The sequence below is a fragment of the Stenella coeruleoalba genome (assembly GCF_951394435.1).
Source record: "Stenella coeruleoalba genome assembly, chromosome: 13".
Lineage (NCBI taxonomy): Eukaryota > Metazoa > Chordata > Mammalia > Artiodactyla > Delphinidae > Stenella > Stenella coeruleoalba.
In genome coordinates this window covers 82,363,882-82,390,061 of record NC_137159.1, presented here as the reverse complement: position 1 = coordinate 82,390,061, position 26,180 = coordinate 82,363,882, and the positions used below count along the sequence as shown (strand labels likewise).

The 26,180-nt window shown below is 55.4% G+C and overlaps 1 protein-coding gene across 4 annotated transcripts in view; it reads left to right on the top strand.

Annotated features, from left to right (window-relative positions):
* Positions 1–26,172, top strand: part of ATP6V1C2 (ATPase H+ transporting V1 subunit C2) — a 55,324-nt gene extending 29,152 nt beyond the window's left edge. Inside the window, exons 4-14 of one of the 4 annotated variants that reach the window (XM_079941289.1) lie at positions 1,040–1,125; positions 7,918–8,012; positions 12,257–12,348; positions 13,657–13,755; positions 14,362–14,430; positions 16,341–16,433; positions 16,552–16,645; positions 19,027–19,164; positions 19,990–20,087; positions 25,622–25,754; positions 26,033–26,172. In XM_079941289.1, coding sequence (XP_079797415.1) covers positions 1,040–1,125; positions 7,918–8,012; positions 12,257–12,348; positions 13,657–13,755; positions 14,362–14,430; positions 16,341–16,433; positions 16,552–16,645; positions 19,027–19,164; positions 19,990–20,087; positions 25,622–25,754; positions 26,033–26,122 — 1,087 coding nt within the window. In that variant the 3' untranslated portion in view covers positions 26,123–26,172. Of the gene's footprint in view, positions 1–1,039; positions 1,126–7,917; positions 8,013–12,256; positions 12,349–13,656; positions 13,756–14,361; positions 14,431–16,340; positions 16,434–16,551; positions 16,646–19,026; positions 19,165–19,989; positions 20,088–21,309; positions 21,888–25,621; positions 25,755–26,032 lie in introns of those variants that run through there. The other 3 variants (XM_079941290.1, XM_079941292.1, XM_079941291.1) reach the window with 3 other exon arrangements.
* The last annotated feature ends 8 nt before the right edge of the window (positions 26,173–26,180 follow it).

Genomic DNA, 26,180 nt, shown 5'->3' with positions numbered 1-26,180 from the left:
AGTTTTCTGTGTCGGGCCCTAGGCCCTTGGGCTCCACTCTGAGTGGCCACATGGCCAGTGTCTGCATCAGCAGAAAACCGTGTTCTCCATTTGGAATTCAGTGACCTCATCCTCCTGCCTGCAAACACCTGCTCCCTCCTGGGAGCCAGGAGAATGAGTAGAGAGGGCCTGAGGCAAAGATGTAGATCATCAGAGCTTTTAGACTTTGATCCTGGTTGGCCTGCTGCCAGCTGGACTTCTAACTGATGGGCCTCCAGGAGTGGACACTCTTTGCCACCAGACACTCCTGCCTGATTAGTTCTATTAATGTTTATAACAATCCCGCAAAATGGGTATCATCCCATTTTACAGAGAAGAGAACTGAGGCTCAGAGAGATTAAATAAATTTGGCCAGAGTCATACCTTTCGCAGAGCCACAGTGAACTTGAGCCCTTCTGCCTCCAAGTCTCATACTTTCCTTTCCTTTCTCGTACTTTCTGGAGCCTTCAGTATGTTTTCTGAGGACTTAGAAAGTTTTAATTTTCTAATTATAAAAGCAATACTGCATTGGAATAGAAAATATGTAGAGTAGGAAGAGCGTTTTCACATAGCTGCAGCCGTACTGTCTGTATAAGTCTGTATCTTGTTTTCTTTCCAGGTAACATTAAAATGCACGCCTTGCTCCACGGTATTAGAAATCCCTTGTAAACCTATTTTCAGTGGCTGCTAATAAGCCCTCAGCTGGGTATACCGTCCTTCACTTAAACAATCCGCTATTGTCAGACCTTCCAGTGGCTCCCAGTTTTTTGCTGTCAGCAACGTTACTGCGAAGAACATCTTTCTATTCAGAAAGCTTTTTCTGTTTGTCCTGTTTCCTCAAGATAGTTTCCCAGAAGTGGAAACACTGGTTTAAATACTGGTTAGCATTTTACGTCTCTTCATGCATGTTGCTGGGTTGTTCTCCCAAAGGGTGACTCTGGTCCTTTTCCTGCCAGCAGAGTGTGAGAGTATTCTGAGGGCAGTTCCCTGCTCTAACTGGCTTTTTGTTCTTTCCCCAAAGCCTCATAAAGAGAATGGCCCAGAGTGTGGTGGAAGTGATGGAGGATGCAAAGGGGAAGGTCCAGGAGAACCTCCTGGCCAATGGAGGTAGGTTCCACCGTTTATGACGGTGCTTTCCCAGCCCATTCTGGTCCATCAGTGGCCTCAGATGTGACCACACAGTAGTGGCTGAAATGATGCAGGTACCACGGAGGCTCTAGACTGACACATCGGCACCGCTGTTTGGAAGACGTGCCCCTTTACAAGCTTCTAATCCTGCTGTCTCATTTCTAAAGCATCTGGCATTTCTTACCTGTAGCTGAACTCCTCAGTGAAATTTGAAATGAAAATGGGTTCAATGAGGTTTAATGGTTGGTTGGCTCACCCACCTTGTCTATCAGCCCCCACTTTATCCCGCATGGAGTATTCCGTCCCCACCCTCCAACCGATTTATCCCTTTCCCCAAAGGAGGCTGAAAAATGCCTCCATTGCTGGGAATGCCTCAGACTGAATTCTTTAGTTGTGCCCAGTAGGCGGAGGAGAGATGGACCAAAAACACTTTGGGTAGCATGTTTGCCTTTGGCGTTCTGTCTCCCCTATGCAAACAGGATAAATCTTTAGATTCCAAGGATGTTTTGGTCCATGAATTAGTGTACAAACAATTTGAGTGCACTTAAAACGTGCAAGACAAAAGCTTTGAGGCTTTGGAAACCTTAGAATTAGGTGTTTCAGCATCTGTAGAGATAATTAGACCTATGACTCTATGCATAAGTATACTGAAAATGAGAACATATATTCTATATTTAATATTTATTTATATCATTTATTACATATAAATTAAAGTCTTTTCCCTTCGGCGAACATTTCTTTTTTGTGGCCGCCGTGTGGCATGTGGGGTCTTAACTCCCTGACCAGAGATTGAACTCGTGCCCCCTGCAGTGGAAGCGTGGAGTCCTAACCACTGAACCGCCAGGGAATTCCCTCCTGGGAACACTCGAAAGCTTTTTCTTTGCTTGTTTTAACTGATACATGGAAATGTTCGTACTCCCAAATCTGAACTTAGTTTTGTATGTTAATGCAGTCTAATAACTCCACCTTATTACGTTGCAGGTTTGAAGGAGAAAATGAAATGTTTAAAGAGTAGGTTGTGCGTTGTTTGTTGTGTGTGTGCTCAGTGTGCCACCTGCATGTCCCCCGGAAGGTGGAATCTCAGTCTGGTTGTAGGGATACAGTGATCAGGTGACGATGGATTTCTCAAGTGACAATCTCGTAGCGTGGTCACGATATCCATATAACACAGATAGCAACTGTTTTTTCCCTCCCCGCTCTTCCTTGCATCTCCCTTCCCTCGAGGGAGGCAAGGCATGCAGCACTGCATGCCTCCTGGCGTGGTGAATGCCTTGACCCTGGAGTTCAAGATCAACTTGGGCATCTTTTGGCTTGCGGTTCGCTTCTTGCCGTGATGGCTGTCCCTAGCGTCCTCCTGCCTGTTCTTGGGGGCTGGCTCATACAGGGAGCCCTCTTCTCTCAGGCCCCTCCTGGGAGAGTCCCTGTGCTTAAACAGGCCATTTCTGGTTTCCCTGTTCGAAGGTGTCATTTGCTTTGGTTTTTCTCCAGCCTGCTCAGACTGGTGGAATTGAAGCCAGCAGATCCTCTTAGGACAAATACAAATCTTTACAGATTAGAAGTCACCAAAATGCCTTCCCAAATGCAATCTGATAGTTACACTGAGATTTCTTGCCGAGGCTAATCAAAAAAAATTATTTTGTTCAATTGATGAACTGGTCTTACTTCCCAGCAGGTAACTCATAGGGCCCTAGACTGAAGCGCGACTTAGGGCCTAGAGCTACTTTTCTACATAAAAACCTGGTCCTGAGGATTCTAGGATTTGAGCTCACATTACGATAATGATCAAAATGCTTACATTCTATTCAAAATCCACGTCAATTAAAATTAGATGTTATTGTTACATCGTATCCATTCCCAGTCCAAATGGCACGACTCTAAGAGCCGCTGCTTCTCCTCTCAGGAGGTGGGAATTCAGCTTCATTTGTTCGTATGTGTTGCATTATCTCTAGGCCGCCTGGGAGTTGGGTGCCCACAACTTCCAGCTGGTCCCGTACCCCAGCCCTGTGCAAACAAAGGTCAAGGACGCTAGGGCAGAGCTCATGGCCGGCTGCTGAACATTGCTCATGCACGTGTAGTAAAGACTCTGAAAAGTACTGCAGTCAAGAGACCTTTGAGACAGCTTGTCTCAGGCTTTCCTGATATTATCTGGATGGGGAAGTATTTTTCTTCTGCAGAGCACCCAGGGAACTAGTGATTGAGAGAATTCACTGGAGAAACTCAGTGTTGCCCCCAGCAGGTGGGATTTTAATCTGATGTCCCTGAGGGTACACCCAAGTCTTCTGGGCTGTGTTTGCTGGAGGGCCAGCAGTACTGGCCTTGGGCCAGTCAGGCTTGGTCCTTTGTGACCTTGGCAGGTCACCTCCCTGGGTCTTGGTTTTCTCACCTGTCAATGGACTTAATCTCTTTACGGCTCTTTGCTCTGCCCGGGCACCCTTTGTTTTTGTTGGTTCTCTGCCTCTCGCTGTACTTGGAGCGTGGAATGATTGCAGCAGAGGCTGAGCGCGCAGAGTCAGAACCATCTGAAGGCCCGTCTGGCTGCCCAGGCAGCAGACCGCCGCCTGTGTGGTCACAGGTCCTTCTTTCTGCCGCTGCCGGGAAGGCCTTGTTTTGGTTCTTAGATGACATCATTGTTGCTCAAGGGCAGCCGCCTGTGTACAGCGTGTTTTGATTCAAAGTGAGCCTGCCCGGGCCGTGGTCTGACCTCACAGGCCCTTGATCCAAGGCCCATACTGCTCCCTCGAGACCAGGCTTCCGGACTTCAGCTGGGGAGAGGGGAGGGGACGGGAGCCTGTCATTTCCGGGGCAGGCGGAGCGGAGGCTGCGGTCCTGGCAGCACAGGAGGGCCCAGGGCTGCCGCTTTCTAAGGCTGAGGGCGTCCTCAGGCAGAGGGGACAAGGCCCTTGGATGCGTGAGCTGGGGCTGCGGGGAGGGGGCAGTGTTTGGAGCTGGGGCTGCGGGGAGGGGGCAGTGTCTGGAGCTGGGGCTGCGGGGAGGGGGCAGTGTCTGGAGCTGGTGCTTTCCACCTGGAAGAGGAGGTGAAGAACTCACAGTCACGAACCAGAGGTTTCTGGAGGCTTCTGTCGGGAGACCTTCACTGTCTCCTTGTCTCACTCATCAGACACGCGGGCCTGGCCGTCGAGTACCAGGCAGTGTGCTGGGTGCCGGGCATCCAGCGATGACTGTCCTCCAGGAGCTCGCGGCCTGGGGACCAGACCCACAGTGCCTGACGTGCTGTGATGGAAACCCAGTACTTAGGAGCCTCCACGAGGAGGGGGGCTGAGTCCTAAAGGAGTCACAGGCATTCTAGTAGAAAAGAGGGACGCGTTCTCTTTGGTTTGAGCGCCGTAAAAGCCTGGAGTTTGTGAAAATGCATGGACACGAGACCTTGTCTGAAATGCACCTCTTCTAAGCAACCTGGATAGTGTTAGTACAACAATCAGGGCTAATAGGCAGATTCTCATACGAAGCGCTTGCTCCCTGCTGGGCACTGTCACAGGCTCTGGGGACACAGAGATGATCACCTGCCCTCAAGGAGGCTGAAAGAGCAAGGGAAGCAAGGGTGATCGTGCAGCGTCATTAGTGATGAGGCAGGCATCCCGGGGCTCAGGCCAGCAGGGGGAGGGAGGGCCGGGCAGGCTTGCAGGAGTTGGTCTCCAGCCTGATGTTTAGGACAAGAGCAGCAGTGAGAGAGAGAGTGAGGAGTCGGCGGTGGCTTAGCTTGGGTGGTGTGTGCCCAGGGGTCTGGGGTGGGCAGAGGCAGGAGTCTCTAGAGCACATACCTGCCTGGCACCTGCCTGGGGCGGGCTGTTCCCTGGCCTGTGTGGTGGGCGATGGCTCCCACCGGGCAGCATGTGACCGCATGGGAGGTGTGTGACCGTCGTGCTTGCCCAGGGCCTGGCCCACAGTAGGGTCCAGTAGCAGGATCGGGTGACTGCTGGCACACGAGGAGTCCTTTGCGACCGTCAGTTCTGCCTCTGACTGCGCCCCTGCCATCATGCAGACCTCAATGCAGCTCCTCCGAGGCCTGGATCCTTCCTACACAGTCATTTCCCTGCCCTAGTGTAGCAATCTCCAAATCCATGTTAATAACCAAATTAATACCAAAGTCTGCATTAGCTCGGGCTGCCGTATCAAAATACTGCAGACCAGAGGCTTAATCCACAGATGTTTATGTCTCACAGCTCTGGAGGCTGGAAATTCAAGATCAAGGTGATGGCGGATGTGGTTCCTGGTGAGAACCTGCTCCCTTCCCTGTATGTTCACACGGCCCTTGCTTGGTGGGAGCACGGGGGGCGTGGGGGCTCTTTGGTTTCTCCTCATAAGGGCACTAGTCCACTTGGGTCAGGGCCCCACCCTTGGTGCCTCAGAGGCCCTCTTGTCAATCCCAACACCGTTGGAATCTGAAGGACCCTCTAAGTCAGGAGACCAGAGGTATCGGAGTGTGGTTCTTGCGGAGGTGCCGACAACGGCAGCTTCCCTGTCCCCCCAGAGGGTGGCCGCTCCTGCCTGAGGCCGGGGCGGGGAAGGGGTGTGGTCCTCCCTGGCCTCCACGTTCCTTGTCTCCTTTTCTGGTGGACGTTACACGACTTACTCTGTGCCAGAGTTTCCTCATCTCTGAAATGGAGATAATAATAATATTGAACAGGGTTGAAGGGTAAATGAACTGAAGTAACTCATGCGTCCCGGCCACAGTAAAGCACCAGCCAGCGTCAGCTACTGGAATGGTCACCACCTGCGTCGTCATCCTGCTGACCTCCCTCCCACAGCCCACTTCCCTCCTCCAAGCCCCACTTCATTTCCATCTGCCGTGCGGGAACTTAACTGACCCGAATATCCGACTTAGCTCGTCCCAAGCGGAGCCCGTCTCCGCTCGCCTCTGCTCCATCCCAGGCTGCCGCCTCCCTGCTGCCTGGCCGAGTGAGCATCCCCTCCTTTCACCTAGTCACCCAACTTGGAAACCCAGGTGTACCCTGAGCCTCCTTCGTGCCCCAGGGGTAATTGTCCCTGCGTGCCGTTGTTGGCCGCCTGCGTCTGTCTACTCCCCGGGCATGGGCCCCTCTTAGCTTTCCCTTCTGTCTCCCTCACAGCCCCAGAGAAGGCTCCTCAGAGCACCAATGTCCTCCCCCTGGCTATGTCCTGACCTCTTGGTGACCTTTCCGCAGTGCTGTTGAGGTTGGAGTGACGCGTGTCCCACTCCTGGCATGTGCGAGGGGCTCAGGAGGTGGGCCTGGTGTCTGTATCGCCACAGGAGAAGGTGCAGATGTGACTTTCCTGACCCTGCCTGGCCTTCTTGTTCCCCCTCCATCCAGACGCCCCGCTCCATCAGCGTGACCCAGGGAGTCCTCACGCCCCCCGTGTGACGCTCACCAGTCCTCCTTCACCGGCCACGTGGCAAACTCTGTCCCATTCCGTCCCTGCGTGAATACGGGGTTCCCACGAAGCCCTTGGAGTGCCCCCCAGGACAGGAGGCAGGTGTGGGCTCTCCCCCTCCTGCCTCAGCCCCTGCCAGCCGTGTGTACACTGCTCACTGTGGTGTCGTGTTTGACTCATGTCCCGAGCAAACAGGGAGCACCTTGAAGGCGAGGGGTCTACGGTCTGCTGTCCCCAGCACAGTAGTGAGCTGGCCTTCAGTCGCGGTGACTGAATGTTGAGGGAGCGGTGACCAGTCCCTTTTTACCTGCGTGAAGGGCCGGCGCCCACATAACCTGGGGTGAGAACCCAGGTTAGCAAGGCCCATCTTGCTGGGGTTCATGGAATTCTGGGGGCCCCCGTAGCGCATCCTACACTGAAGGGGTAATGGACCGGGGTGTAGCCTGCAGCTGGCCCCCGGGTCGCATCCTTTCAATGTGCCTAGAGCTCACCTGAGGAGAGAGGGCCCTCGGGAGGTGTGCGGACACCCCTTCGCGCACCCACTTCTCAGGTCAGGAGGCTGAGGTGCAAAGAGGTTTGGTTACTAACACGCCCCAGGGCCCCCAGGCGCCGCTGCCTGACTTCCCAGCCCCTTCTTGCACCCGCGGCCGGTTAGAGACCATCACAGACACCCTGAGCACACAGGTTTAGGCTTGCTTTCGGAGAAGGTAAGAGAGAAAAGAAAATTTGAAAAAACACTGATTCGTTCCACTCACTATGCACTTTTATATAAAGAACATACCCTGACAAATGTACATCTGTACCAGGTGGTAAAAACCACCTTCACTAACTCCAGTATTTCGCTAATGTTGAAAATGCCTTTGTTGAAATAGACGCGTGTGAGGACCTGGCCCATGTCTAGCGCTGGCAGGGAGATGGTCATCTGCTGGGCAGGTGGCACCCATGGTGGCTGTGGGGTCTTGGGGGTTGGCTTGGGGCTCTCTGGGGTACCTTTGGGGTACCTCGAACTGACAACTCAGCTGGGAGTGTGGTCGAACCGACTGGAAAAGGCAGGGGATTCATCTGGTGCCGCAGAACATCTCCGACTTCGTGGCCACCCCCTGGGAGAGCAGGGCCTCCCACGCGCGGGGCTCTGGGGCAGCGTCTGAGTTGGAGCTTGGGCGCAGGAGCGCACCTCTACAGCATCCTGAGGGTGGGGCTACCCGTGGTCCTGGCTGATGCTTGGCCTGGCCCTCTGCTCCCGTGGGGAGCGTCTGCTCTCCCGGAGGGGGAGGGCGCCCTGGGTCTGTCCTTCCGTTTCTCTCATCGCTTCCTCGGTCTCAGCGGGGCTGCTTGGCCTGCCTGCGTCTCAGGAGAGGCGGGGAGTCCACCGTCCGGTGCAATGTGTTTGTGTTCTTCCAGCGGACTTAACGTCCTTTGTGACCCACTTCGAATGGGACATGGCCAAGTATCCTGCGAAGCAGCCGCTGGTGAGCATAGCAGACACTCTGGCAAAGGTAAGGGAAGGGCCTTCTCTTGGGGGACGTCACACTGCTGTGACCGGCGTCACTGACCATCTGGGGTGAAGCTACACGGCGTTTGCACCCTAGCGAAGCGAGGAGGGACTTTCCGGAGGCGGGAGGCTGGGTGGGTCCTCGCCCTGCCCAGTGGCCCTGGGTGGGGTCCCTTTGCGTCTGGCTCCCGCCAGCCCTGACTGGGCCCTGAGCTGTGGCCTTCCGTGCGCTGGGCAAGGTCAGACACCTTTGGGTTTCAGGGCAGCCCTGGAAACGGCTTGGTGACCACCTGTCCTCCCTACACCTCTTCCAAATCTGCCACTGGGCAGGGTGGCTTCGTCTTACAGGACACTGCCCTCGACGGGTGCTCTGAGCCCCTGGTGTTCTGACCCCAGACCCTGGCGCCTGTTCACTGCGCTCCCCTTTGAAAGGTGCTGATGGAGAAGTCAGTCCCACCCTGACTCTCCCGACCCCGACGGCCGTTGTTCACTTAACAAAAACCATCTGCTTCCGTGGAGAGTTTGGCTTAAGAGCCCTGACTCCTGGGAGGCATCTCCCGGGGTCCCACCCCTGGTGACAGTGGGGAGGCCGGTGGGTGCTGCCCCCATGATTGCACTGTCTCGATGAGCGGGGGGCCTCCAGCTTCTGCTGCGTTAATAAGAGCACCAAGGTGGAGCCCTCTGGGGACATCGCGGGTGTCTTGCAGCGTGTTGACTCCCGTTGATCTCCCTGAGGGTGGGCGCTGATGAAGCTTCTGAGGTTTAGCCTGATGGTTTATGGCCACTGTCCCTCCCCTCCCTCTAAGATGCACAGAGCCCCTAATATGTCACGTCTCCTGTGGCTGGGTGGCTGGGGAGCATCTCACCCAGACCGGGAACAAAGCCTTCCTGTTGTCTCAGGGCGACAGAGGCGCCCAGGTGTGTCTGGGCGGCTCAGGTGAAGGCGATGTGCTGCTGGGACCCACCCCCTTGCAGTCCTGTGCATCTCCTGCTGGCGGGCTGGCGCCCGGCCTGTGTCTCTGGGAGCACGGGTGGGATCAGAAGGCTCTGGAATCTGGGTGCAGCTCATCGGGCCCCCTTTACATCAGAGGTCCCAGCCCCTCCTGGGGCGATTGGGCAATGATTCTGGAAGGCCCTTCGAGGAGGGGCTCCCAGAGCACCTGTGCCAGGTGTGGCATCCAGGAGGGTGTTGTGCACCTCCACCCCCAAGCTGGAAGCACACAGTAGTTTGTGGGACTGGCCGCTCCCCGCCCTGCTCTGGTGAGGCCAGACCGAGCTAGGCAGCATGGCCAGGGCTGTGCCAAACGTCCACTGGGGACAGCGCTCGCCGGCATGGCTGTCCCGGGGACGCAGGCAGTGAGGAGGGTTCCCAGAGTGCATCGGGGCATCAGCTGAGCGGGGGAGCAGAGCAGTTGTAGAGGACAGGACCTGGCTTCTCTCTAGTCCGGGGGACCCAAAGAGTGACTTTGGCAGGAAAGCAGGGTGGAGAGGAGGGCACTGGTTTGGAAAGCGCTCCCTGTGTGCCTGGAGCCATGCCGGGCTTTTACTTCCCACGTCACCCCTATGGGGTAGGTGTCACCTTCCTCTGCTTTCAGATGGGGAAGCTGGCTGAGAGGTGGCGTGGCATCCCCCAGGACCTGCAGGTGTCGAAGTATTGCCCTGGGATGGGGATGCAGGTCTCGGTTGGGCCGTATACCTGGCATCACTTCCCAAGGAAGCCCTGGGCTGGCTCCACTGCCAGGAATCAGCTTTCTGAGGCCGGCCAGACAGAGGCTGCGGGCATCGTCTCCCTCACCCTGTCCCGCCCCAGGAGCACTCGAGCGCTGCCCTTAGCACGGCTCAGGCCTCTCCCCCGCATCGCGAGATCTAAACCTGTTAACTAGAGACGTCCTAGTCAGAGGAACTCCCTTCTCTGAAAGCGCCCAGTGTCTTCTAGGTGTCCGAACGGGTCTCCCCACCTGGGAGGCGCCCTGTGCTGACACTCTCAGGGCTGGGCCCCCGACCCTCCCAACAGCTGGAAACTGAGCCCACCTGCCTTCCCTAATGAAGGGGAGCGAGGATGGGGACCCAGCCCCTGGCTGTGTCCGTCTCCACGGGCTGGGTCATGGTGTAGTTCCAAAAAGGCTCCCAAATCTCACCGGCATAACATAGCAAACAGTTTCTATGCCTACCGCACACATGTCCACGGTGCTCGACGGGGACCTGCTCCCTCCAAACCACTCGGGCAGCGGCCGCTGGCGTCTCCACCACCTGAAGCATCTCTGGGTGCTGTGCAGGGAGGTTCAGGGGGTCTCAAGGCTCTGCCTGGCGCACCTGCCCCTCGGTGGTGGGAAGTGCACGCCAGCCACATGCCAGAAGGGGCAGGACTGTGGGAGTGCTTGGCTCTGGACATGTTCTCGAAGCACCGCCTTGTGCCGGCCGCTCTGCCCAGAATCGCAGAGATCACCCAGACCCAGCCTGCCCTTGAGGGGCTCAGTCTATTGAAGAAAGGGCTCACCTTTCTGGATGACCTGCTCTGAGGACTGTAGCAGCTCATGGTAATTCCATGGCACTGAGCTCAGAGAGGTTCAGGAGCTGACACCACGTCACACAGCCAGAGCTGGAACTGGCATTCAAATTCGGGCCTGATGGGTGCCCAAGTCTTAGTTCCTCTCGTTGTTTTGCGGGTTTCTAAACACTGCAGTTTTTCTAAAACTCTGTAGTTTTTCCTTGGCTTGTGGTAAAATCAGAAGAATAAAGACGACGCAGGATTTTTTGTTTGATTTTTTTTCCTTTAAAAAAAGACAAATGTATAAATCTTATTTTAAAAATCAAGATCTGTGGCTCGTAGCCATGTCAATTTCCTGGTTACGATATTGTACTCTTGTTATGTGAGATGTTAGCAGTGGGTGAGACGGGTACATGGGACCTCTTTCCTGTGAATCGATAATCATTGCAATTTCCTGTGAATCGATAATCATTTCAAAGTAAAAAGGTTCTAAAAATTGTAAAAAAAAAAATTATAAATCTTATTTTAAAAATCAAACAATCAAAATCGAAAGATGAAAGCCCCCCCCACATCACCCACACGTCCCCTCCCCTCCAACTGCCACTCCCTTTAATCTCCCTAAAGGTAACCAATGTTTACAAGTTTAAAGTGGATCCTCTCATCTATATTAAAAGTATATATATTTCAACCCAAAATGGCATATCCTACAGATTGCCTCCTTTTTCTGTGTAGTGATTCCCGAGACATTCCCGTAGCAGCGGTGGTGTGCTGCTCTGTTGTGTGTGTTGGTGCGATGTAATGTCCCCTCGCAGCCGAGGGCGGGCCACCAGGGAAGCGTCCCTGAATGTGTTTCCTCCGGGTGGGACCAGCCCTCAGGCACCGTGTCGCTGGCACAGTATTCCGTGGTGTGGGAGCCGTGCTTTGTCGGGCCCGTTCTGTGTTCGTGGACCCTGCTGTTAAAGCGGGAGCCAGAAAATCCCCACAGTTCCCACGGGCAAGAGGGGTTCGCCGCTGTCGCTGAGCCGCGGGCGTCAGCGACCTCGAGATACTGATTTGCGGTGATCGTCGTAACAGCTGCTGAGTTTTGAGTACTTCCGTTGAACTGGGCGTGGTGAGCATTTTTCTTTCACTGCTGTGGAAGAGTTATCACCCCGGCTGAGCAGGTGGGGCACCTGAGGCCAGGCGTCTGGAGAGCTGAGCCTCATTTCCCTGCCCACCGCAGGAGGGGATCCCGGACGTGCTCCCGAAACTTCCAGAACAGGGGGATATCCCTAACGTCAGGCTGGTGACCTGCCTCCAAACTGAAAAGAGCCTTCCTACCTACACAGAACAGGAAGGGGCTGCCGTGGGGCACAGCTGAGCCTGGAGACCTGGGTGCTGGTCGGGGCTGGGCTACAGCGGGTCCCCTGAGAAGCCGGAATGGGGGTCAGCCCGAGCTGACCTCTAGCAGAGCCTGAGAGCACATGGAGTTGGGGCCCTGGGGGCCCTGAGAGCACGAGATGGGCTTGAAATCGGGACAAGACTCAGCTTGCTAAGTGAGCCTAGAAAAGCCATTAATCCCTTCCCTGCCTCCCGGGGTGAGCTCACTGTAGGGTCAAATGCTGGAAGGTCTGGGAGAGCAGAGGGGAGAAAAACGCAAGCCATCCCGGCAAACGGGCGGGGTGCAGCGTTTGCCTTAAGTACGCCAGGAGCAATTTGCGGCAATTGTGAAAAGTTCAGCCAACTCTTTAAACTCTTTAAACTCTTGCTTTTCCAAATAGCAACTGGCACAGATTGAGACGGACCTGAAGTCCCGCACGGCCGCCTACAACGCTCTGAAGACAAATCTGGAGAACCTGGAGAAGAAATCCACGTGAGTCTTCGGGGTCCCACGCTCCTTGCAGCCTCAGGGCCTGGCCAGGGCAGCGTCTAAGCCGGGCTCCTGCACGGGCCTTTCAGATCACTGGGTGAGCTGGGTGTCTGTGTCTGAGAGAGACAGCCAGCCAGCCAGATGGACAGACAGACACGGAGACACTCCTGCCTCTTCAGGAGTTACGTGCTGGGCAGGGAGGGCCAACAGTAACAGTGGTTGATTGAACATACACGGAGTGAAGGAGGGGAGGGTGAAGAGGGTCCGACAGTCTCCATCTCCCTCTGATGTTTCTCTTTTTCTTCTTCGGATCCATGTTTATTAAGTACCCACCATACTCAGGCCTTATGCTAGGCCCTAAAGATACAAAGCAGAATAAAATATCATTTCTGCACTTGGAGAGCTCACAGTTATTCACTCAACAAATATTTATGGAAAGTCTGCTTTGCGCAAGGGGTGCAGGTGTAAGATAAGGTCTTATAGATAAGACCGGACAGATAAGGTCTGATAGCGTAAGGAGTCCGGGACCCTAAGGGCCTTATCAGTGATGGCTGGTCGGCCTGGGGAAGGGGGCGTGTGGATTCCAGGCGGGGCAGTCTGGAGAGCCCTGTGGGACGGCTTTTTACCTAAAGCTTCTGCCTTGACTAAGGGCTCGCGAACTCTTTCCTCGGGAAGCAACGTGCGCTTGGGTATTTAACCTCATGGCCTACGTGCTGATGCTACAGACCGTCCCAGTAGTTGTGTTCTGGCCCATTGGCTGATACAATAGCCTTGGTCCCTGTGCTAAAAATACCATGACCTTGATGAGACAGGTTCCACTGGACACACGTACAAAGCTATTTCAGGTGAATGTCCCCTGGCTGCTGGACCTGTAAGGTGTGTAAAGTGAGCCCTCTTCTGGGCCTGTCTCTGCCCGGAGTGGCCCAGGTGGTGGCGTGAGCCGACCGCTGTGTTCCATTTGGGTAACATAAGCTGCCTGGCGCCAGCGATCCCCTCCCAACAGCCGGTGGCTTGCGCCGGGGCAGCGCAGCTGACCGAGGTGTTGGATTCAGCTCGGGTGACTGGTGATAGGACCTGGGGTCCCGCCAGGCACAGCAGTTCTGGGCGCCCAGACACACAGCCGGGGGACACTTAGCCCGGGCCCCCCCCCCTCCCCAGGAAGCATCCTGAACCTTCCTGTCCCCTGCTGCCCCTGCTGTCCCAACACCTGCGTGTCGTGGGAGGGCTGGGGGTCTGGGCATCCCACAGGCCCAGGGATGCCTCTGTGTGCTTTTCTGCTGATCACAACCCCTTTGTCCCACGTGGATTCAGGGGAAACCTCTTCACTCGGACACTGAGCGATATTGTGAGCAAAGAAGACTTTGTGTTGGATTCTGAGTATCTGATCACACTTCTGGTCATTGTTCCCAAGTAAGTGGACCAGGAAGGTGAGTGGTTTGGGGTCTCCATCTGGGTTGGTGATCACAGAAGGACACTCGTCCTGCCCAACAGAGGTGAAGCGGGAGTCCCCAAGGTTAGATCCTAGAGCCCTAAATGGCAGCTGTGGGGTGGTCAGGGGAGCAGGTGACAGTGCTTGTGGCGGTAATAGTGACAGAAGCGGTCATTTCTCGGGCATCTGCTGTGTGCCCGATGCCACACGCAGGAGCTCGTTTCCCTCACAACACGCCTGGGGTCAGGCGGGGGCTGTTACTGTTCCCTTGTTCTGCTGCCGGAGAGGTCAGCTGGTTTGCCCACGCTCACACAGGACCAGGATCAGAGCCCCCAGCAGGAATCTCCTGAGTCCTTCTCACGGCCGCTCCATGGTGCCTGGGGCCTCATGGGGAGGCTAAGCCCCAGATGGGGCTGGGGACAGGGGTCCCACACGGCAGTGCCTCAGGGGATGTTTGGGGCTCTGTCTGGCCCCTGGCCCTGCTCCTCTCAGGCCCTCAGGGAAAGGGGCATGCAGCTTCCTGGACTCTTAAGACACTCCACAGTCTTTTCTGCAAAAAATCACTGAACGATTCTGTACTCTCACAGACCAAGCTATGTACAATGGCAAAAAACCTACGAATCCCTCTCGGACATGGTGGTCCCACGGTCGACGAAGTAAGTGAGACCTCAGCTTGGCCCCAGGGCCTGGGGTGTGGGGGGGGGGCGTGTGTGGGTGCTCCGGGGCACCTAGCCACCAAACATGCCCCAAGAGCACAAGTGCCTTCAGCCCTCCACACTTGTGCCTTCACAGCCACACACTCAGCCACATGCCAGACTCCCTCCCTCTTTCAGCATCCCGCTTCCTTGCCCCCTCCTCCGGGAAGCCCTCCCTGACTACATTCCGGCCCTCGGGGCATGCAGGGCCTGCACTGTGCTCTGCTCTGCATTCTCAGCTTGGCCTGGATTCTTCCCCACCTGAGGGTCAATCAAGAGCCTGGCTGTGATGGCCACAGAGCCCGAGCAGGGGAGAAAAAGAGTCTCGACGTGTGGCCTGCTGGGGTCAGAGCAGGAGCGGCCAGTGAGGGCTGGAAAAGTGACAGCAGAAGGGATAGAGGAACATATTTGAACCATGAATACCACACAGCTGGGAAAATCAACAGTTTAGCGTTACGGGCATGAGCAAGGATAAATCTCGCTCTGTGGTGTTAAGCGGAAAGCAAGTTGCAGAAGGGGACACACAGCACGAAGCCATTTATTTAAAATCTAAAAATGGACAAAACTAAACTGTATGTGACTTGGGTAATGCAGGTGCACGGAATTGTGGGTGTTTGAGGATGAGAAACGCCAAACTCAGCACAGCGGTGACCTAGGGGTGGGATTAGAATGAGGTTGGGGAGGGCATGTGGGGCTTCTATTGTACGAAAATGGTTTTATGTCCTAAGCTGGGCGGGGAATACGTGGGTGTGTATTCTCTGTGCCTTTTCCCATGCCTGAAATAGCTTGCACTTTAAATGGTTTCTCCATGAGTCTTGGGCAGCCCTGCCCACTCCCATCCCAGCCCAGAGGCCTCTGGCCTGGGGCGCCTGCTGGCTCTCCCAGGGTCACAAACTCACGGGAGAGAGCAGTCAGGAGCTAAACTGAAGGGTGCAGGGCTAGGACAGTCACAGCCTGAGGTCACCGGGGGAGGCTGGAGGAGGAGGGCGTACAGGCCGGCAGAGGAGCTGGCCCTCGACGCTGGCCTGCTTGGCAGGAGCGTTCACTGCTCTCCAATGCTGGCTCTCCATGGCCAAGTGCTGGGAACTCTGCCAGGAGAGGCTGCTTCAGGAGGTGGCTTGACTTCTCAGACCAGAACCCCCAGGCCCTCCATTGTCGGGGGGCACCTGAGAGTCTGCTGAGCTTACTCTGGAAAGGTTTCTGGAACCTGGGTCAGCCCCTATGGGTGTGGGCTCGGAGAAGCAGCAAAGGTGACCCGAGACCCTGCTTGGGCCCAAGGGCGCCCATGGTCAGGTCATCTGGCCAGCGGGACTCAAAGACACTCAGACCACGGGCCCCAGTGACCCCCACATTGAGGACAGCGACCGCAGTGGTCCTGCATCAGGGTGTGCCAGGGAGACCGTGTCTAATTAGAACATTGTGCCATTGGGCGTGGAATGCCCACGTGGGATGGTTTCCACCATCTGGAACCTTTTCCTCTGCTTCGTTACAACCACAGCGCGTGAGAGCTGGCGTGCCCCGCTCGGCGCAGTAGGTGACTAAGACCTGCGTGCAGCTTGTTCTCGGCCAGTTCATGACCTGGGGCCCACCCCAGATCCGAGCAGGTCTCCGGCGTTTGGGTCGCCCCTGGAGCCCTAGCCTGGAGGGTGAGAGAAGGAGAGGAGACGCCGGGAAGGCGCCGGCAGCTGACACCGCGCAGCCAGGAGTTAGGCGCTAGGAAGGGACGCCCTCGCTTTCTCCACCCTCGCTGCCGCCAGGGCCACCAGGCTCCCCCTGCAGCGACACCCCCCGCCGGGGAGAGGACAGGCTCCTTCCGGCCCAGCTCCGGGGCCTGGTGGTGAGTCCAGGGAACAAACGCTTCTCTCCCACAGGTTGATAGCTGAGGACAACGAGTGTGGCCTCTTCACCGTGACTCTGTTTCGAAAAGTGATTGACGATTTCAAAACCAAAGCCAAAGAGAATAAGTAAGGGCTGGCCTCGGTGGGTTTCTCCGGGTTTGGTTTGTCTCCACTGGAGGGGGGGGGGGGTCTCTGCTCTGACTGGAAGCTTCTTAGCGGAAGCCTCTCCTTTGCTTGTTTTAAGGTTCACTGTCCGTGAATTTTACTATGATGAAAAAGAAATTAAAAGGGAAAGGGAAGAGATGACCAGACTGCTGTCGGATAGGAAGCAACAATACGTGAGTCTATGATACAGGCCCCGAGGATTTTCTTGAAGGCGTTGGCTGGTGCCCGCGCAGCGCACCCAAGGCCTGGAGCAGAAGGGCCCCGCCTAAGTCCCAACACCCACGCCAACATCCCTACTTGCCCGGTGCACACTCCTGGGGCTGCCAGACAGGGTCTGGGGGAGGGTGACAAGTATTGGTAACCTGGAGGTGACACGTGAGCCGTGAGCCCTGCTGTAGGAGATCTCACGCAGCCCGGCACTGCCCTCCGGGAAGGAACTCTTAGCTCCATTCTGCAGAGGAGGAAGTGAGGCTCTGAGAGGTGAACGGGCACTGGCCCTGGGAGAGGACCCCACCTGGCCGCCTGGGGTCGAGCGAGGCTATCAGGGCTCCGGGCAGGAGCGCCTGTGCTGAGAGTGGCAGGGCCGCCGCCTTGGAGAGTGCAGGTAGCTGCCACCCGAAGCCCTGGTCCGTGTGACGTCCAGGCGTGCTGTGACATCCCCATCACCGGCACCTGTATTTACCTCCCCAAGGCTTTTAGCAAAGAGTGGGTGCTTATCCTAGAGACTTCCAACCACAGCCACTCAGAACCTTCTCATGTGTGAGGGCAGCTGAGCTCAAGAGAGAGAAGAACAGATTTTCATTTTTGAAACGTGAATGGTGTAGCCTTGAGAAAGTCGCTCTGTAGAATGGGCACCTTCGGGACTCAGCATCCTTCAGCTCAGAGCGGGGCTGAGCCGGGGGGCATGTGTTCAGGTCCCCTGCCCTACAGTCCCCCCAGGGAGGGTTCTCAGAGAAACTTCCAGTTCAGCCTCTAGAGTAGAGAGGAAGGGAGGGGTGAGGAAAGTTGGTGTGTAAACACGAAGCTGTGAGTGTGTGTTTGGGTGAAGAGCCAGTGCCTCCCGTGGGGCTGTGCCTGTGCCCCGGGCCTCCTCCTGCCTCGGGCTGGGGGATTCTGTGCATCCCGCCTGACCTCTCTGGGTCCGTGGCCTTTGCACAGGGACTGCAGACACCTGGTCCCATCAGGAGTGAGAACCAGCCACGGGGCCCCGGAAATGGGGTCCCCAGAGCCCCACTGGATGGACCCATCCCCCTCTGAGGAGGAAATGGGAGCTGATCGTATAAAACCCTTCTGTCCCCGAGGAGAAAGGCACGCGCGCGCACACGCACGCATACGTGTGTGGACACGTGTGTGCGCGCTGAGGGAACACACACTTCTTAGAGCCGTAGTCTGTCGGGCTTGGGCCAAGGCTCCCGGGCCCTTCCTGAGACTAAGGACTGAGCTGGAGCCCTAAGCCCCTGGCCTCGGACCCGACTCACCAGGCAGGAAAGATGCTCACCAGCAAGAGCTGAGATCCAAAGGGTTTCCTCCTCCACCTGAGCTCGCCCGGAACCCTAATATCCCAGGAAGGTTCCAGCCTTCTCTTTAGCTGAGCCCTTTCCCCGCTTGCTTTAGTCCTGGCCCGAGCCCCCCGCGGTGTCTCTGGAGGGAGCTAGGCGGTGGCACCTTTCACAGGTGACCAGGGCGAGTCTTTGGCACCCACCTCCGCGCTGGCACAGACCCCCGGGTGATACACCCGAGCCCAGCGCCTGCGTCTCTGTCTCAGGTTGCTCACTGGCGTTTTTTCGTGTGGTGTAGACTTCCGCTCCCTGCTCCCCCCGGGAGCCCTGCCCGGTCTCCGTGGAGGGGAAGCGGAGCTCCGAAGGACAAACTAACTTGGAAACTTGAAGTTGCCTGCGAGGCTCTTGCCGGGCGCCAGCGAGCAGGGGTCAGCTGGGGTCAGCCCGACCCCGGCTTCTTAAGAATCTCTTTCCCCCTTTAGGCTTTTTGGAGGTGCGTAGGACCAGCATCCTGCGTCCGTCCTTTTGTTACCTAGGTCCTGGGTGTCAGTTCCCTCTGAGAGCACAGGGTGGGATTTTCCCGCTCTTTGCACCTGTCTGCAGAGAAGGTTGATAAAGGGTCGAATGCGTGCTAACAGCACGCCTGACCAGTTTTCTGCATGTAACGTGCTTAAGTGCATCCTGACGGCCAAGGAGGCTACTGTGAGCTGGACTTGGGAGAGACACCCTGACTCAGCCCAGACAGCCCGGAAGGCGGAGCTGGTCGCACAGACGGTCCAGGGAGGGGCAGCTCCTGGTGGAGGCCAGGCCGGGGGAGGGGCTGTGGGCTCTGCCCCTGGAATATGGAAGCCGAGGACTTGAACACCCTCCGCCCTGGAGGGGGAGTGCCAATGGCACCGGCACACCTCCGGTCCAACCAGCACGCAAGTGCCGAGGGTGGGCCGGCATGCCTGAGCCCACCTTCAGGTGCTTTTCAGGCCGTGAGAATAATCGATTTCTATTTGTTTGTGATGCATGTTTGCTGAAAGATTAATAAATCATTTCTGTGCCTTTAGCAAACTTCCTGTGTTGCTCTTAAAAAGGGATCATCCACCTTCCCGGACCACCAGGTTAAGGTAACCCCGCTAGGGAACCCTGATAGGCCCGCTGCGGGGCAGAACGACAGAGAGAGAGAGAGTGAGGGCGAGGGTGAGGTAAGCATCTCCCCGGGAGCCCTGGGGTTCCCCGGCTCGCATGTCCTTGCCCGCGCAGGCATCTTTGGAGAAAGCAAATCCTTGCGTTTCCTGTTATCTACTATGGCTTTTGAGGTCTTAAATTCAGGGATTCCAGAATCATGCCTTCCTCCTAATCTGCAGGGTCTCTTGAGAGCTGCCCCTCCCGCTCCCCCTCCCCCTCCCCCAGCAATGATTGGTGCTTGCTGGCCAGGGTGCCTTTGTCCTGGCTGGCGGTGGCTGGAGCTGGTGATGGGGCAGGTCCCGGCTGGGGGATGGTGGTCGGGCAGCTCAGCTCTCTTCCCCTGGGTGCCCGCCCCTGACCCACCCCTGACCTTTGTGGGCATCCGAGGAGGACCAGCCATGCCAGCATTAGCGACAGTGGCTGTGGCCACGTGCAGTGGGGCTGTGAGGAACCCCCTGGAAGTGGCGGCTGGTGGATGGTGCCGGGACTTGGAGTGGAGCCTTCGAGAAGGGGGGCTCCTCGGCGGCGCAGTGTCAGCCAGAAGCCTGCTGGCTGCCTTCTGAACGCCCCGAGGTCAGGGGCTGTCCGCCCCCCGCAGCCCGGTGGGTGATGGCCCCATGCGTGTGCTGGCTGGCAGGCCCACTGAGCTGCCCCAGCGCCAGGTGCCCTGGAGAACGTGGGCCTGGGCCTCACCCTGGCCTCGTCGGACTGCCTCGCTGCTCCTGCTGGCCCCTGGGCGTTTCTTCTCAGCTCGGGGCTTGCTCTGTCGAAACCCACGTCCTTTGTTGGCCGGGCGTTGGGTGGACTGGCCGGGAGGGGTCACCGCACTCCTGTCCCTGCAGGGCCCGCTGCTGCGATGGCTCAAGGTGAACTTCAGCGAAGCCTTTATTGCCTGGATCCACATCAAGGCCCTGAGAGTGTTTGTGGAGTCTGTGCTCAGGTGCGTGGACGAGACGCCCGCCCTGGGCTGTCCTGCGGTGGGCGGGCGGGCGTAGCCAGCTCCGGGGCCACCTGGGCTCTGCCACCCCTCTTCTGGCCCCTCCAGCCTCCTCTGGGACGCGCCCTGGCTTTCCTACACTCTTCCTCTGCAACTCCTGGCTCTTGGCAACAGGCTTAGGGTTTCCTCCGTCAAATAACCCTTCCCTCAGTCCTGAGGGCCCCTGCTGTCTGGTGCTCTGGCCCTTTCCTGCCGGTCATGGGGTTAGTGTCCTGCTGCGCCCACCCCCTCTGTGCAGCCCACCAGGGGCCAGGGGCTCCTGGAAGAAACACCAGCACCGACCGTCTCCATCCTTGAGCTTTGAGGCCTAACCCTCAAGGCCGCACAAAAAGTAAAACCCAAACCAAACCGAACCAACAACAGCTAAACTTACTTTACCTTTTTTTTTTTTAAACAAATGCAAACTAGGTTCACTGTTTTGTAGAAACTATAGGTAATCCCAAAGAGTGAAAGCAGCAAGAGGAAACACTGCTAACATGCTGGTGTACCAGCATCCTTCAGAGTTTTGGGGTTTGTTTCTTTAAATTTGCAGACATGCATAACTTCTTTTAACTTTTTATTTTATATTGGACTATAGCCGATTAACAGTGTTGTGATGATAGTTTCAGGTGCACAGCACAGGGACTCAGCCATACATATGCATGTATCCATTCTCCCCCAAACTCCCCTCCCAGCCAGGCTGCCACATAGCATCGAGCAGAGTTCCCTGTGCTCTACAGTAGGTCCCTGTTGGTTATCCCTTTAAGATATAGCAGTGTGGACATGTCAATCCCAAACTCCCTAACTGTCCGTTCCTCCCACCCTTCACCCCTGGTAACCACAAATTCATCCTCTAAGTCTGTGAGTCTATTTCTGTTTTGTAAATAGGTTCATTTGTATCATTTCTTTTTAGATTCCGCAGATACGCATTATTTTTACAAAATTTTTACAAAACTGGGATCAAACAGGAAATATCTGTTGAAGCCTGCTTTCTCCTGTGTTTGAACATATCCCGTGTCCTGAACTATGGGGGGGTCTCGGCAGCACTGCTTACGGCCGCTGCCCCCTTCTCCCAAAGCTTGGCCTGCTCTGGCCTGCAGGCTCCAGGGCCCCTCGGCCCCTCTGGGGTGGTGTTGCTGGGCCCCTTCTGCCAGGCTGACTGCCCTGCTCTCTCTTTCCTGCCCAGGCTTCCTAGGTCTCTGCTGCCGTGCACTTCCCGACCGGCTTCACTGGATTCCTGACTCATCTTCCCTCCCCGTCCCTTCCTCCTGATCTCCGTTTCTACCGGTGGCCTCAGGTCCTTCCTCAACCTTCAGGGCCCGCTTGGACACCTCCGCTGCCTCATCCTCACGTCCCCCCGCACCTCCCTGCACCTCACGCACCCCTGACAGCGCTCCATCGTGCCTTTGCTTTCTCTCCCGCCCAGCTGTTACTTGGGCCCCTGCGTTCAGTGCATCCTCCACGTGGCTGCCACTGTGGTTCTGTCCAAATACAGACCGGCTCTGATGGTGGTTCCTCATCCTCTGAACCATCTCAGACCCCTGTAATGGCAAGGATCGTGGCGCTGGGCTGAAGGGACACTCGAGATGACCCGGAGTGTTCCAGCCATCGACAGTGTAGACGGGCCCCAGTCTGTCCCTGCTCACCTTGAAACTCAGGGCTTCTTAGGCCCAGTGTGGCAAAGCCTGTCCATCCTTACAGGATGCCCGTTTTGCTCAAGTGAGAGGTCGAGAGGGAGGCCCCTAATATCTTGTTTAAGCTCAGTCAACTGAGTATATGCAAGAATAATTCCTTCCAAAACTATCAATGTATGACATTTTCAAAAACTGTACTTTTTATTTCTCCTGAATTGTTGTAATACATGAACACTGTAAAAAAAAAAATTCAAGTTCAGAAATATGTACTGTGGAAAGTATGTAAGTTCCTCGCAGCCCCACTGCCCATAGATCATCCCAGGTAATGGTTTCAAGACTCTTCTCATCCCCCAAATGTCATCACTTATACTTAACGTTCTGCAACTTGCTTTTTTCATCTGCTTTGCATTATAGTCTTATCAGTATGCATAGAGATACTCGCTCCTCCTTAATGGCTTTTTCATATTCCATCGTATGGAGAGAGCGTAAGCTAAGAAAATAGATGTTAAACCAACAAGTTGATTAGAGCAGATGGGTAAAGTTCGCCTGTTTCTTGACCCTCGGACCCCGCATAGGTCTTCTCCCCCGGTTCGCACTTGTTGCTGTGTCTTTCCTCAGAGCTGGTTCTGCCCTTTTTCCCTACCCTGAGAGCTGGAGGGGAGGGCTGGGGTGACTTGGCCTCACTGCCTGTCACCCAGCGCAGAGTCAGACAAAGAGGAGGTGCCCCACGTTTGTGGCCTGAATCCAATCAAAGAGAAGCGGACCAGTCCTCAGCTGAGGAAGTGCTGGTTCATTCTCAGGGTGAAGTGAATCGGGCTTAAATCACCCAAGGTGAGAATGGAAACGGGCCCTGGGTGAGTGGTGGGGCCATGGCGAGACTGGAGAAGCCGGTAGCTGGGTCATTAGTCTGGATCTTGGGAGAAGCTCTAGTGGGGAATGGATATCAGGGAGCACCAGTGATGACTGATGTGTGTGGATGGGTTCACCCACAGAGAGTCGCTTAGGGGAATGTACCAGCATTTAAGGAGTGGAAGCAAAGAAGCCTGTGTGATGTCAGAGGCCGGAGGAGGGAGAGATGGGTGAGTCAGGGATCAGAAGGGTAAGGCTTTAGCTGCCTCTGGGATGCGGCCGCTGGGAGGCCATTGGTGTGGGCAGCTCGAGTGTAGTGGCTGAACGCTTGGGTGACGTAGGACACTGGGTGCTCTCGGATGTGGGGCGAGAGCGGGAGGGAGTTGAGGGAATTTTTATTTTAAACAGGGCACGATGGTGCCATGTTTGTTTGTTTTATTTCTGGACATGTAGAATTTTTTTATTTTTTAACATCTTTATTGGAGTATAATTGCTTTACAATGGTGTGTTAGTTTCTGCTGTATAACAAACTGAATCAGTTATACATATACATATGTCCCATATCTCTTCCCTCTTGCATCTCCCTCCCTCCCACCCTCCCTACCCCACCCCTCTAGGTGGTCACAAAGCACCGAGCTGATCTCCCTGTGCTATGCGGCTGCTTCCCACTAGCTATCTGTTTTACATTTGGTAGTGTATATATGTCCATGCTACTCTCTCACTTCGTCCCAGCCTACCCTTCCACCACCCGGTGTCCTCAGATCCATTCTCTACATCTGTGTCTTTATTCCTGTCCTGCCCCGAGGTTCTTCATAACCACTTTTTTTTTTTTTTAGATTCCATATATATGTGTTAGCATACGGTATTAGTTTTTCTCTTTCTGACTTACTTCACTCTGTAGGACAGACTCTAGGTCCATCCACCTCACTACAAATAACTCAAATTTCGTTTCTATGGCTGAGTAATACCCCATTGTATATATGTGCCACATCTTCCTTATCCGTTCATCTGTCGATGGACACTTGTTGCCTCCATGTCCTGGCTGTTGTAAATAGAGCTGCAGTCGTGCCATGTTAAAGGGGAGGGTGGCGGCTGCAGTATTCTCAGCACGGAGGGTGCAGGTGGAGGGTTCACCGCCAGGGGGCCCGGAGTAGAAGGAGGCTACTCTACTGAGGCATCCAGGAGGGGGCAGCAGGGGGGCGGCCTGGAGGAGGCAGGAGCGGAGAGCTGACCTGCCGATCCTGGAAAGCAGGTTCTGAGCAGGATGGGGAGGTGTTCACTAAACTGACCTGGAGGGAGGGCTGGCAGGAACAGGTCTGGAAGGATCTGGAAGAATGTGCAAACCCTGAAACCAAGAGGGGAGTGGGCTGAGAAAGGGGTGCAGGGCGTGGAGGCTGGATGAGGGGCGAAGAGCATTCGTTCAGCCAGTGCTGATGGGGTGCCTGTTATCCGCCGTGCACTGGGGAGCCGTGAGTGAACAAGACGGATGCGGACCGCTGCCTGCAAGGAGCTCACAGGCTGGTCAGGGGAGGAGAGCTCAAAAGACGGGGTCCTTGTTCAGGAGGGTAATCTTCCAGAGCAGCCTGCTGATGAATCGGTGGGATGACCGGATTGGAGGGTGGTAGAGGCAGGTTCTGTGTCCCGGCAGCAGAGTGATGGTCTAGCAGCTGCACCTGGGAGCTGGAGTGCCATCTCCTGGCATACATGTTGCCTGGGCTGTGAGATTGGTGACCGTCGCCCTTTGAGAAGGCTGCAGACTTCCCTGTAGTAAGCGGGTAGAGCTGCGCTGGTGAGGTCGAGGGTGTGGGGTGGGTATCCAGGGCACTGGGAGCTCGGGGAGGAAGTTCAGGAGGGAAGGCAGGGCGAGGGTTACTGCGCGTCCGGGTAATAGGGGCTCTCCAGAAGCACTACAACCCGGTCCTCAGCGTCATCTGGGTGACCGGAGCTTTGGTGACAAGGAACAAAGGAATGAGGGCGGTCCGCTGGGCCACCCTCTCACCCACGATCTGGCGCAGGTGTCCCCGCCATCCCTGCCAGCGTCTGCCGGCCTCCGTGGCCCTCACCTCTCGGGTTTGGCGGGGCCCCGCTCAGCCAGTGTTCTAAGGCAACGGGACTAGGTGCGTCTTATGCTTGGTTACAGTGAAGCAATTAACAAATGGCCCTTTCACGTATTTACTTCACCTTTCTGCAGATCCACCAGGAGACCTCAGGACTTGAGTGGACACTTTGCACCGTTAGCAGCCACAAATGAGGACGGGAGAGCCAGGGGCTAGTTTATGGGCATTGACTGAGAAATTAAAACTAAGTAATACTAACAGGTCAGGCAGTAAAAGGGCATCTTAAGGCCAGCTTTCACATGCTGGGCTCCGGCATGAAGCAGCACAGGTGATAAGTATCGAACATCCAAGCCTTTGCTCACTGGTAGTATAGACATGTATTTTAAAAACATTGAGAATCACAAAATGCGTGTTTCCTGTGTATGTAGTACTCAGTGGAAACATTTCAAGTGTTTTGAGATACCACCACACGAAGAGCTGCCAGCAGGTGGTTTCAGAGGTACTCATGCACACAAAGTCCATTTAAAGTCCTTTCTGTCCACCCAAAACTCAGCAAAAGGAATTCACAATCTCGATAAACCAGATTTGCGTGTGTGTGCGTGTGCTTTTTTCAGTGGAGAAAAGTATGTCAGCTAAGCTGGGTTTTAGACGAAGGCTTTGGAGTCAGAATATTTAGTCAAACAGCCTCCATTCAGCTTGACCCCTCACCACCTGATGATTACACACACCCCAGAGACCCCGTGGCTCTATAGTCAAAAAACTGTCACCATCAGAAGTGGGTGAGCATATTCTAGAGATCTTTCCACACACAAGGATCTAGCAATTAGTCTCACTTCTGACCGCAGACATTGCACTCGAGTTTTCTTTTCCTGAGCTATGCTGCCTCGTTTTTCATTCTTACTACAGTGTCAGGTTCATTTTACCCGTATCTGCAGTAACTCCTCTGCACTTTGAACAGGTATGGATTGCCAGTGAACTTCCAGGCGGTTCTCCTCCAGCCGCATAAGAAGTCATCCACCAAACGTTTAAGAGAGGTTCTGAACTCCGTCTTCAGACATCTGGATGAAGTTGGAGCCGCAAGTATATTGGATGTAGGTATATTTTTATCCAGAAAGAGCTGCCTTTCTACAGTAAGGTCAGCCTCTCCACATGGGAGGTACTTTCCAAAAGTGGTACCTGCCAGACTGTTAGGAAAATCTACACTTCACAAATGTGAAAGTTTAACAAGAGGCTGTGTGTGTGTGTGTTTGGGGTAGGGGGCGGACGGTGGGGCAGAAAATACAGTCAATGCCTAGAGAGCTTTCCTCAAACAGGAAAGTAAAACAAGAAACGAATTCATGCACTTAGAATGTGACCATGTCTTTTGCAGGCATCCGTGGAGATCCCTGGATTGCAACTCAGCAACCAAGACTACTTTCCTTACGTCTATTTCCACATCGACCTTGGTCTTCTTGACTAGAAAGATGAGCCGGCACCGCTAAACTTGCATATTTGTGCAAATTACCACAGACACTTCT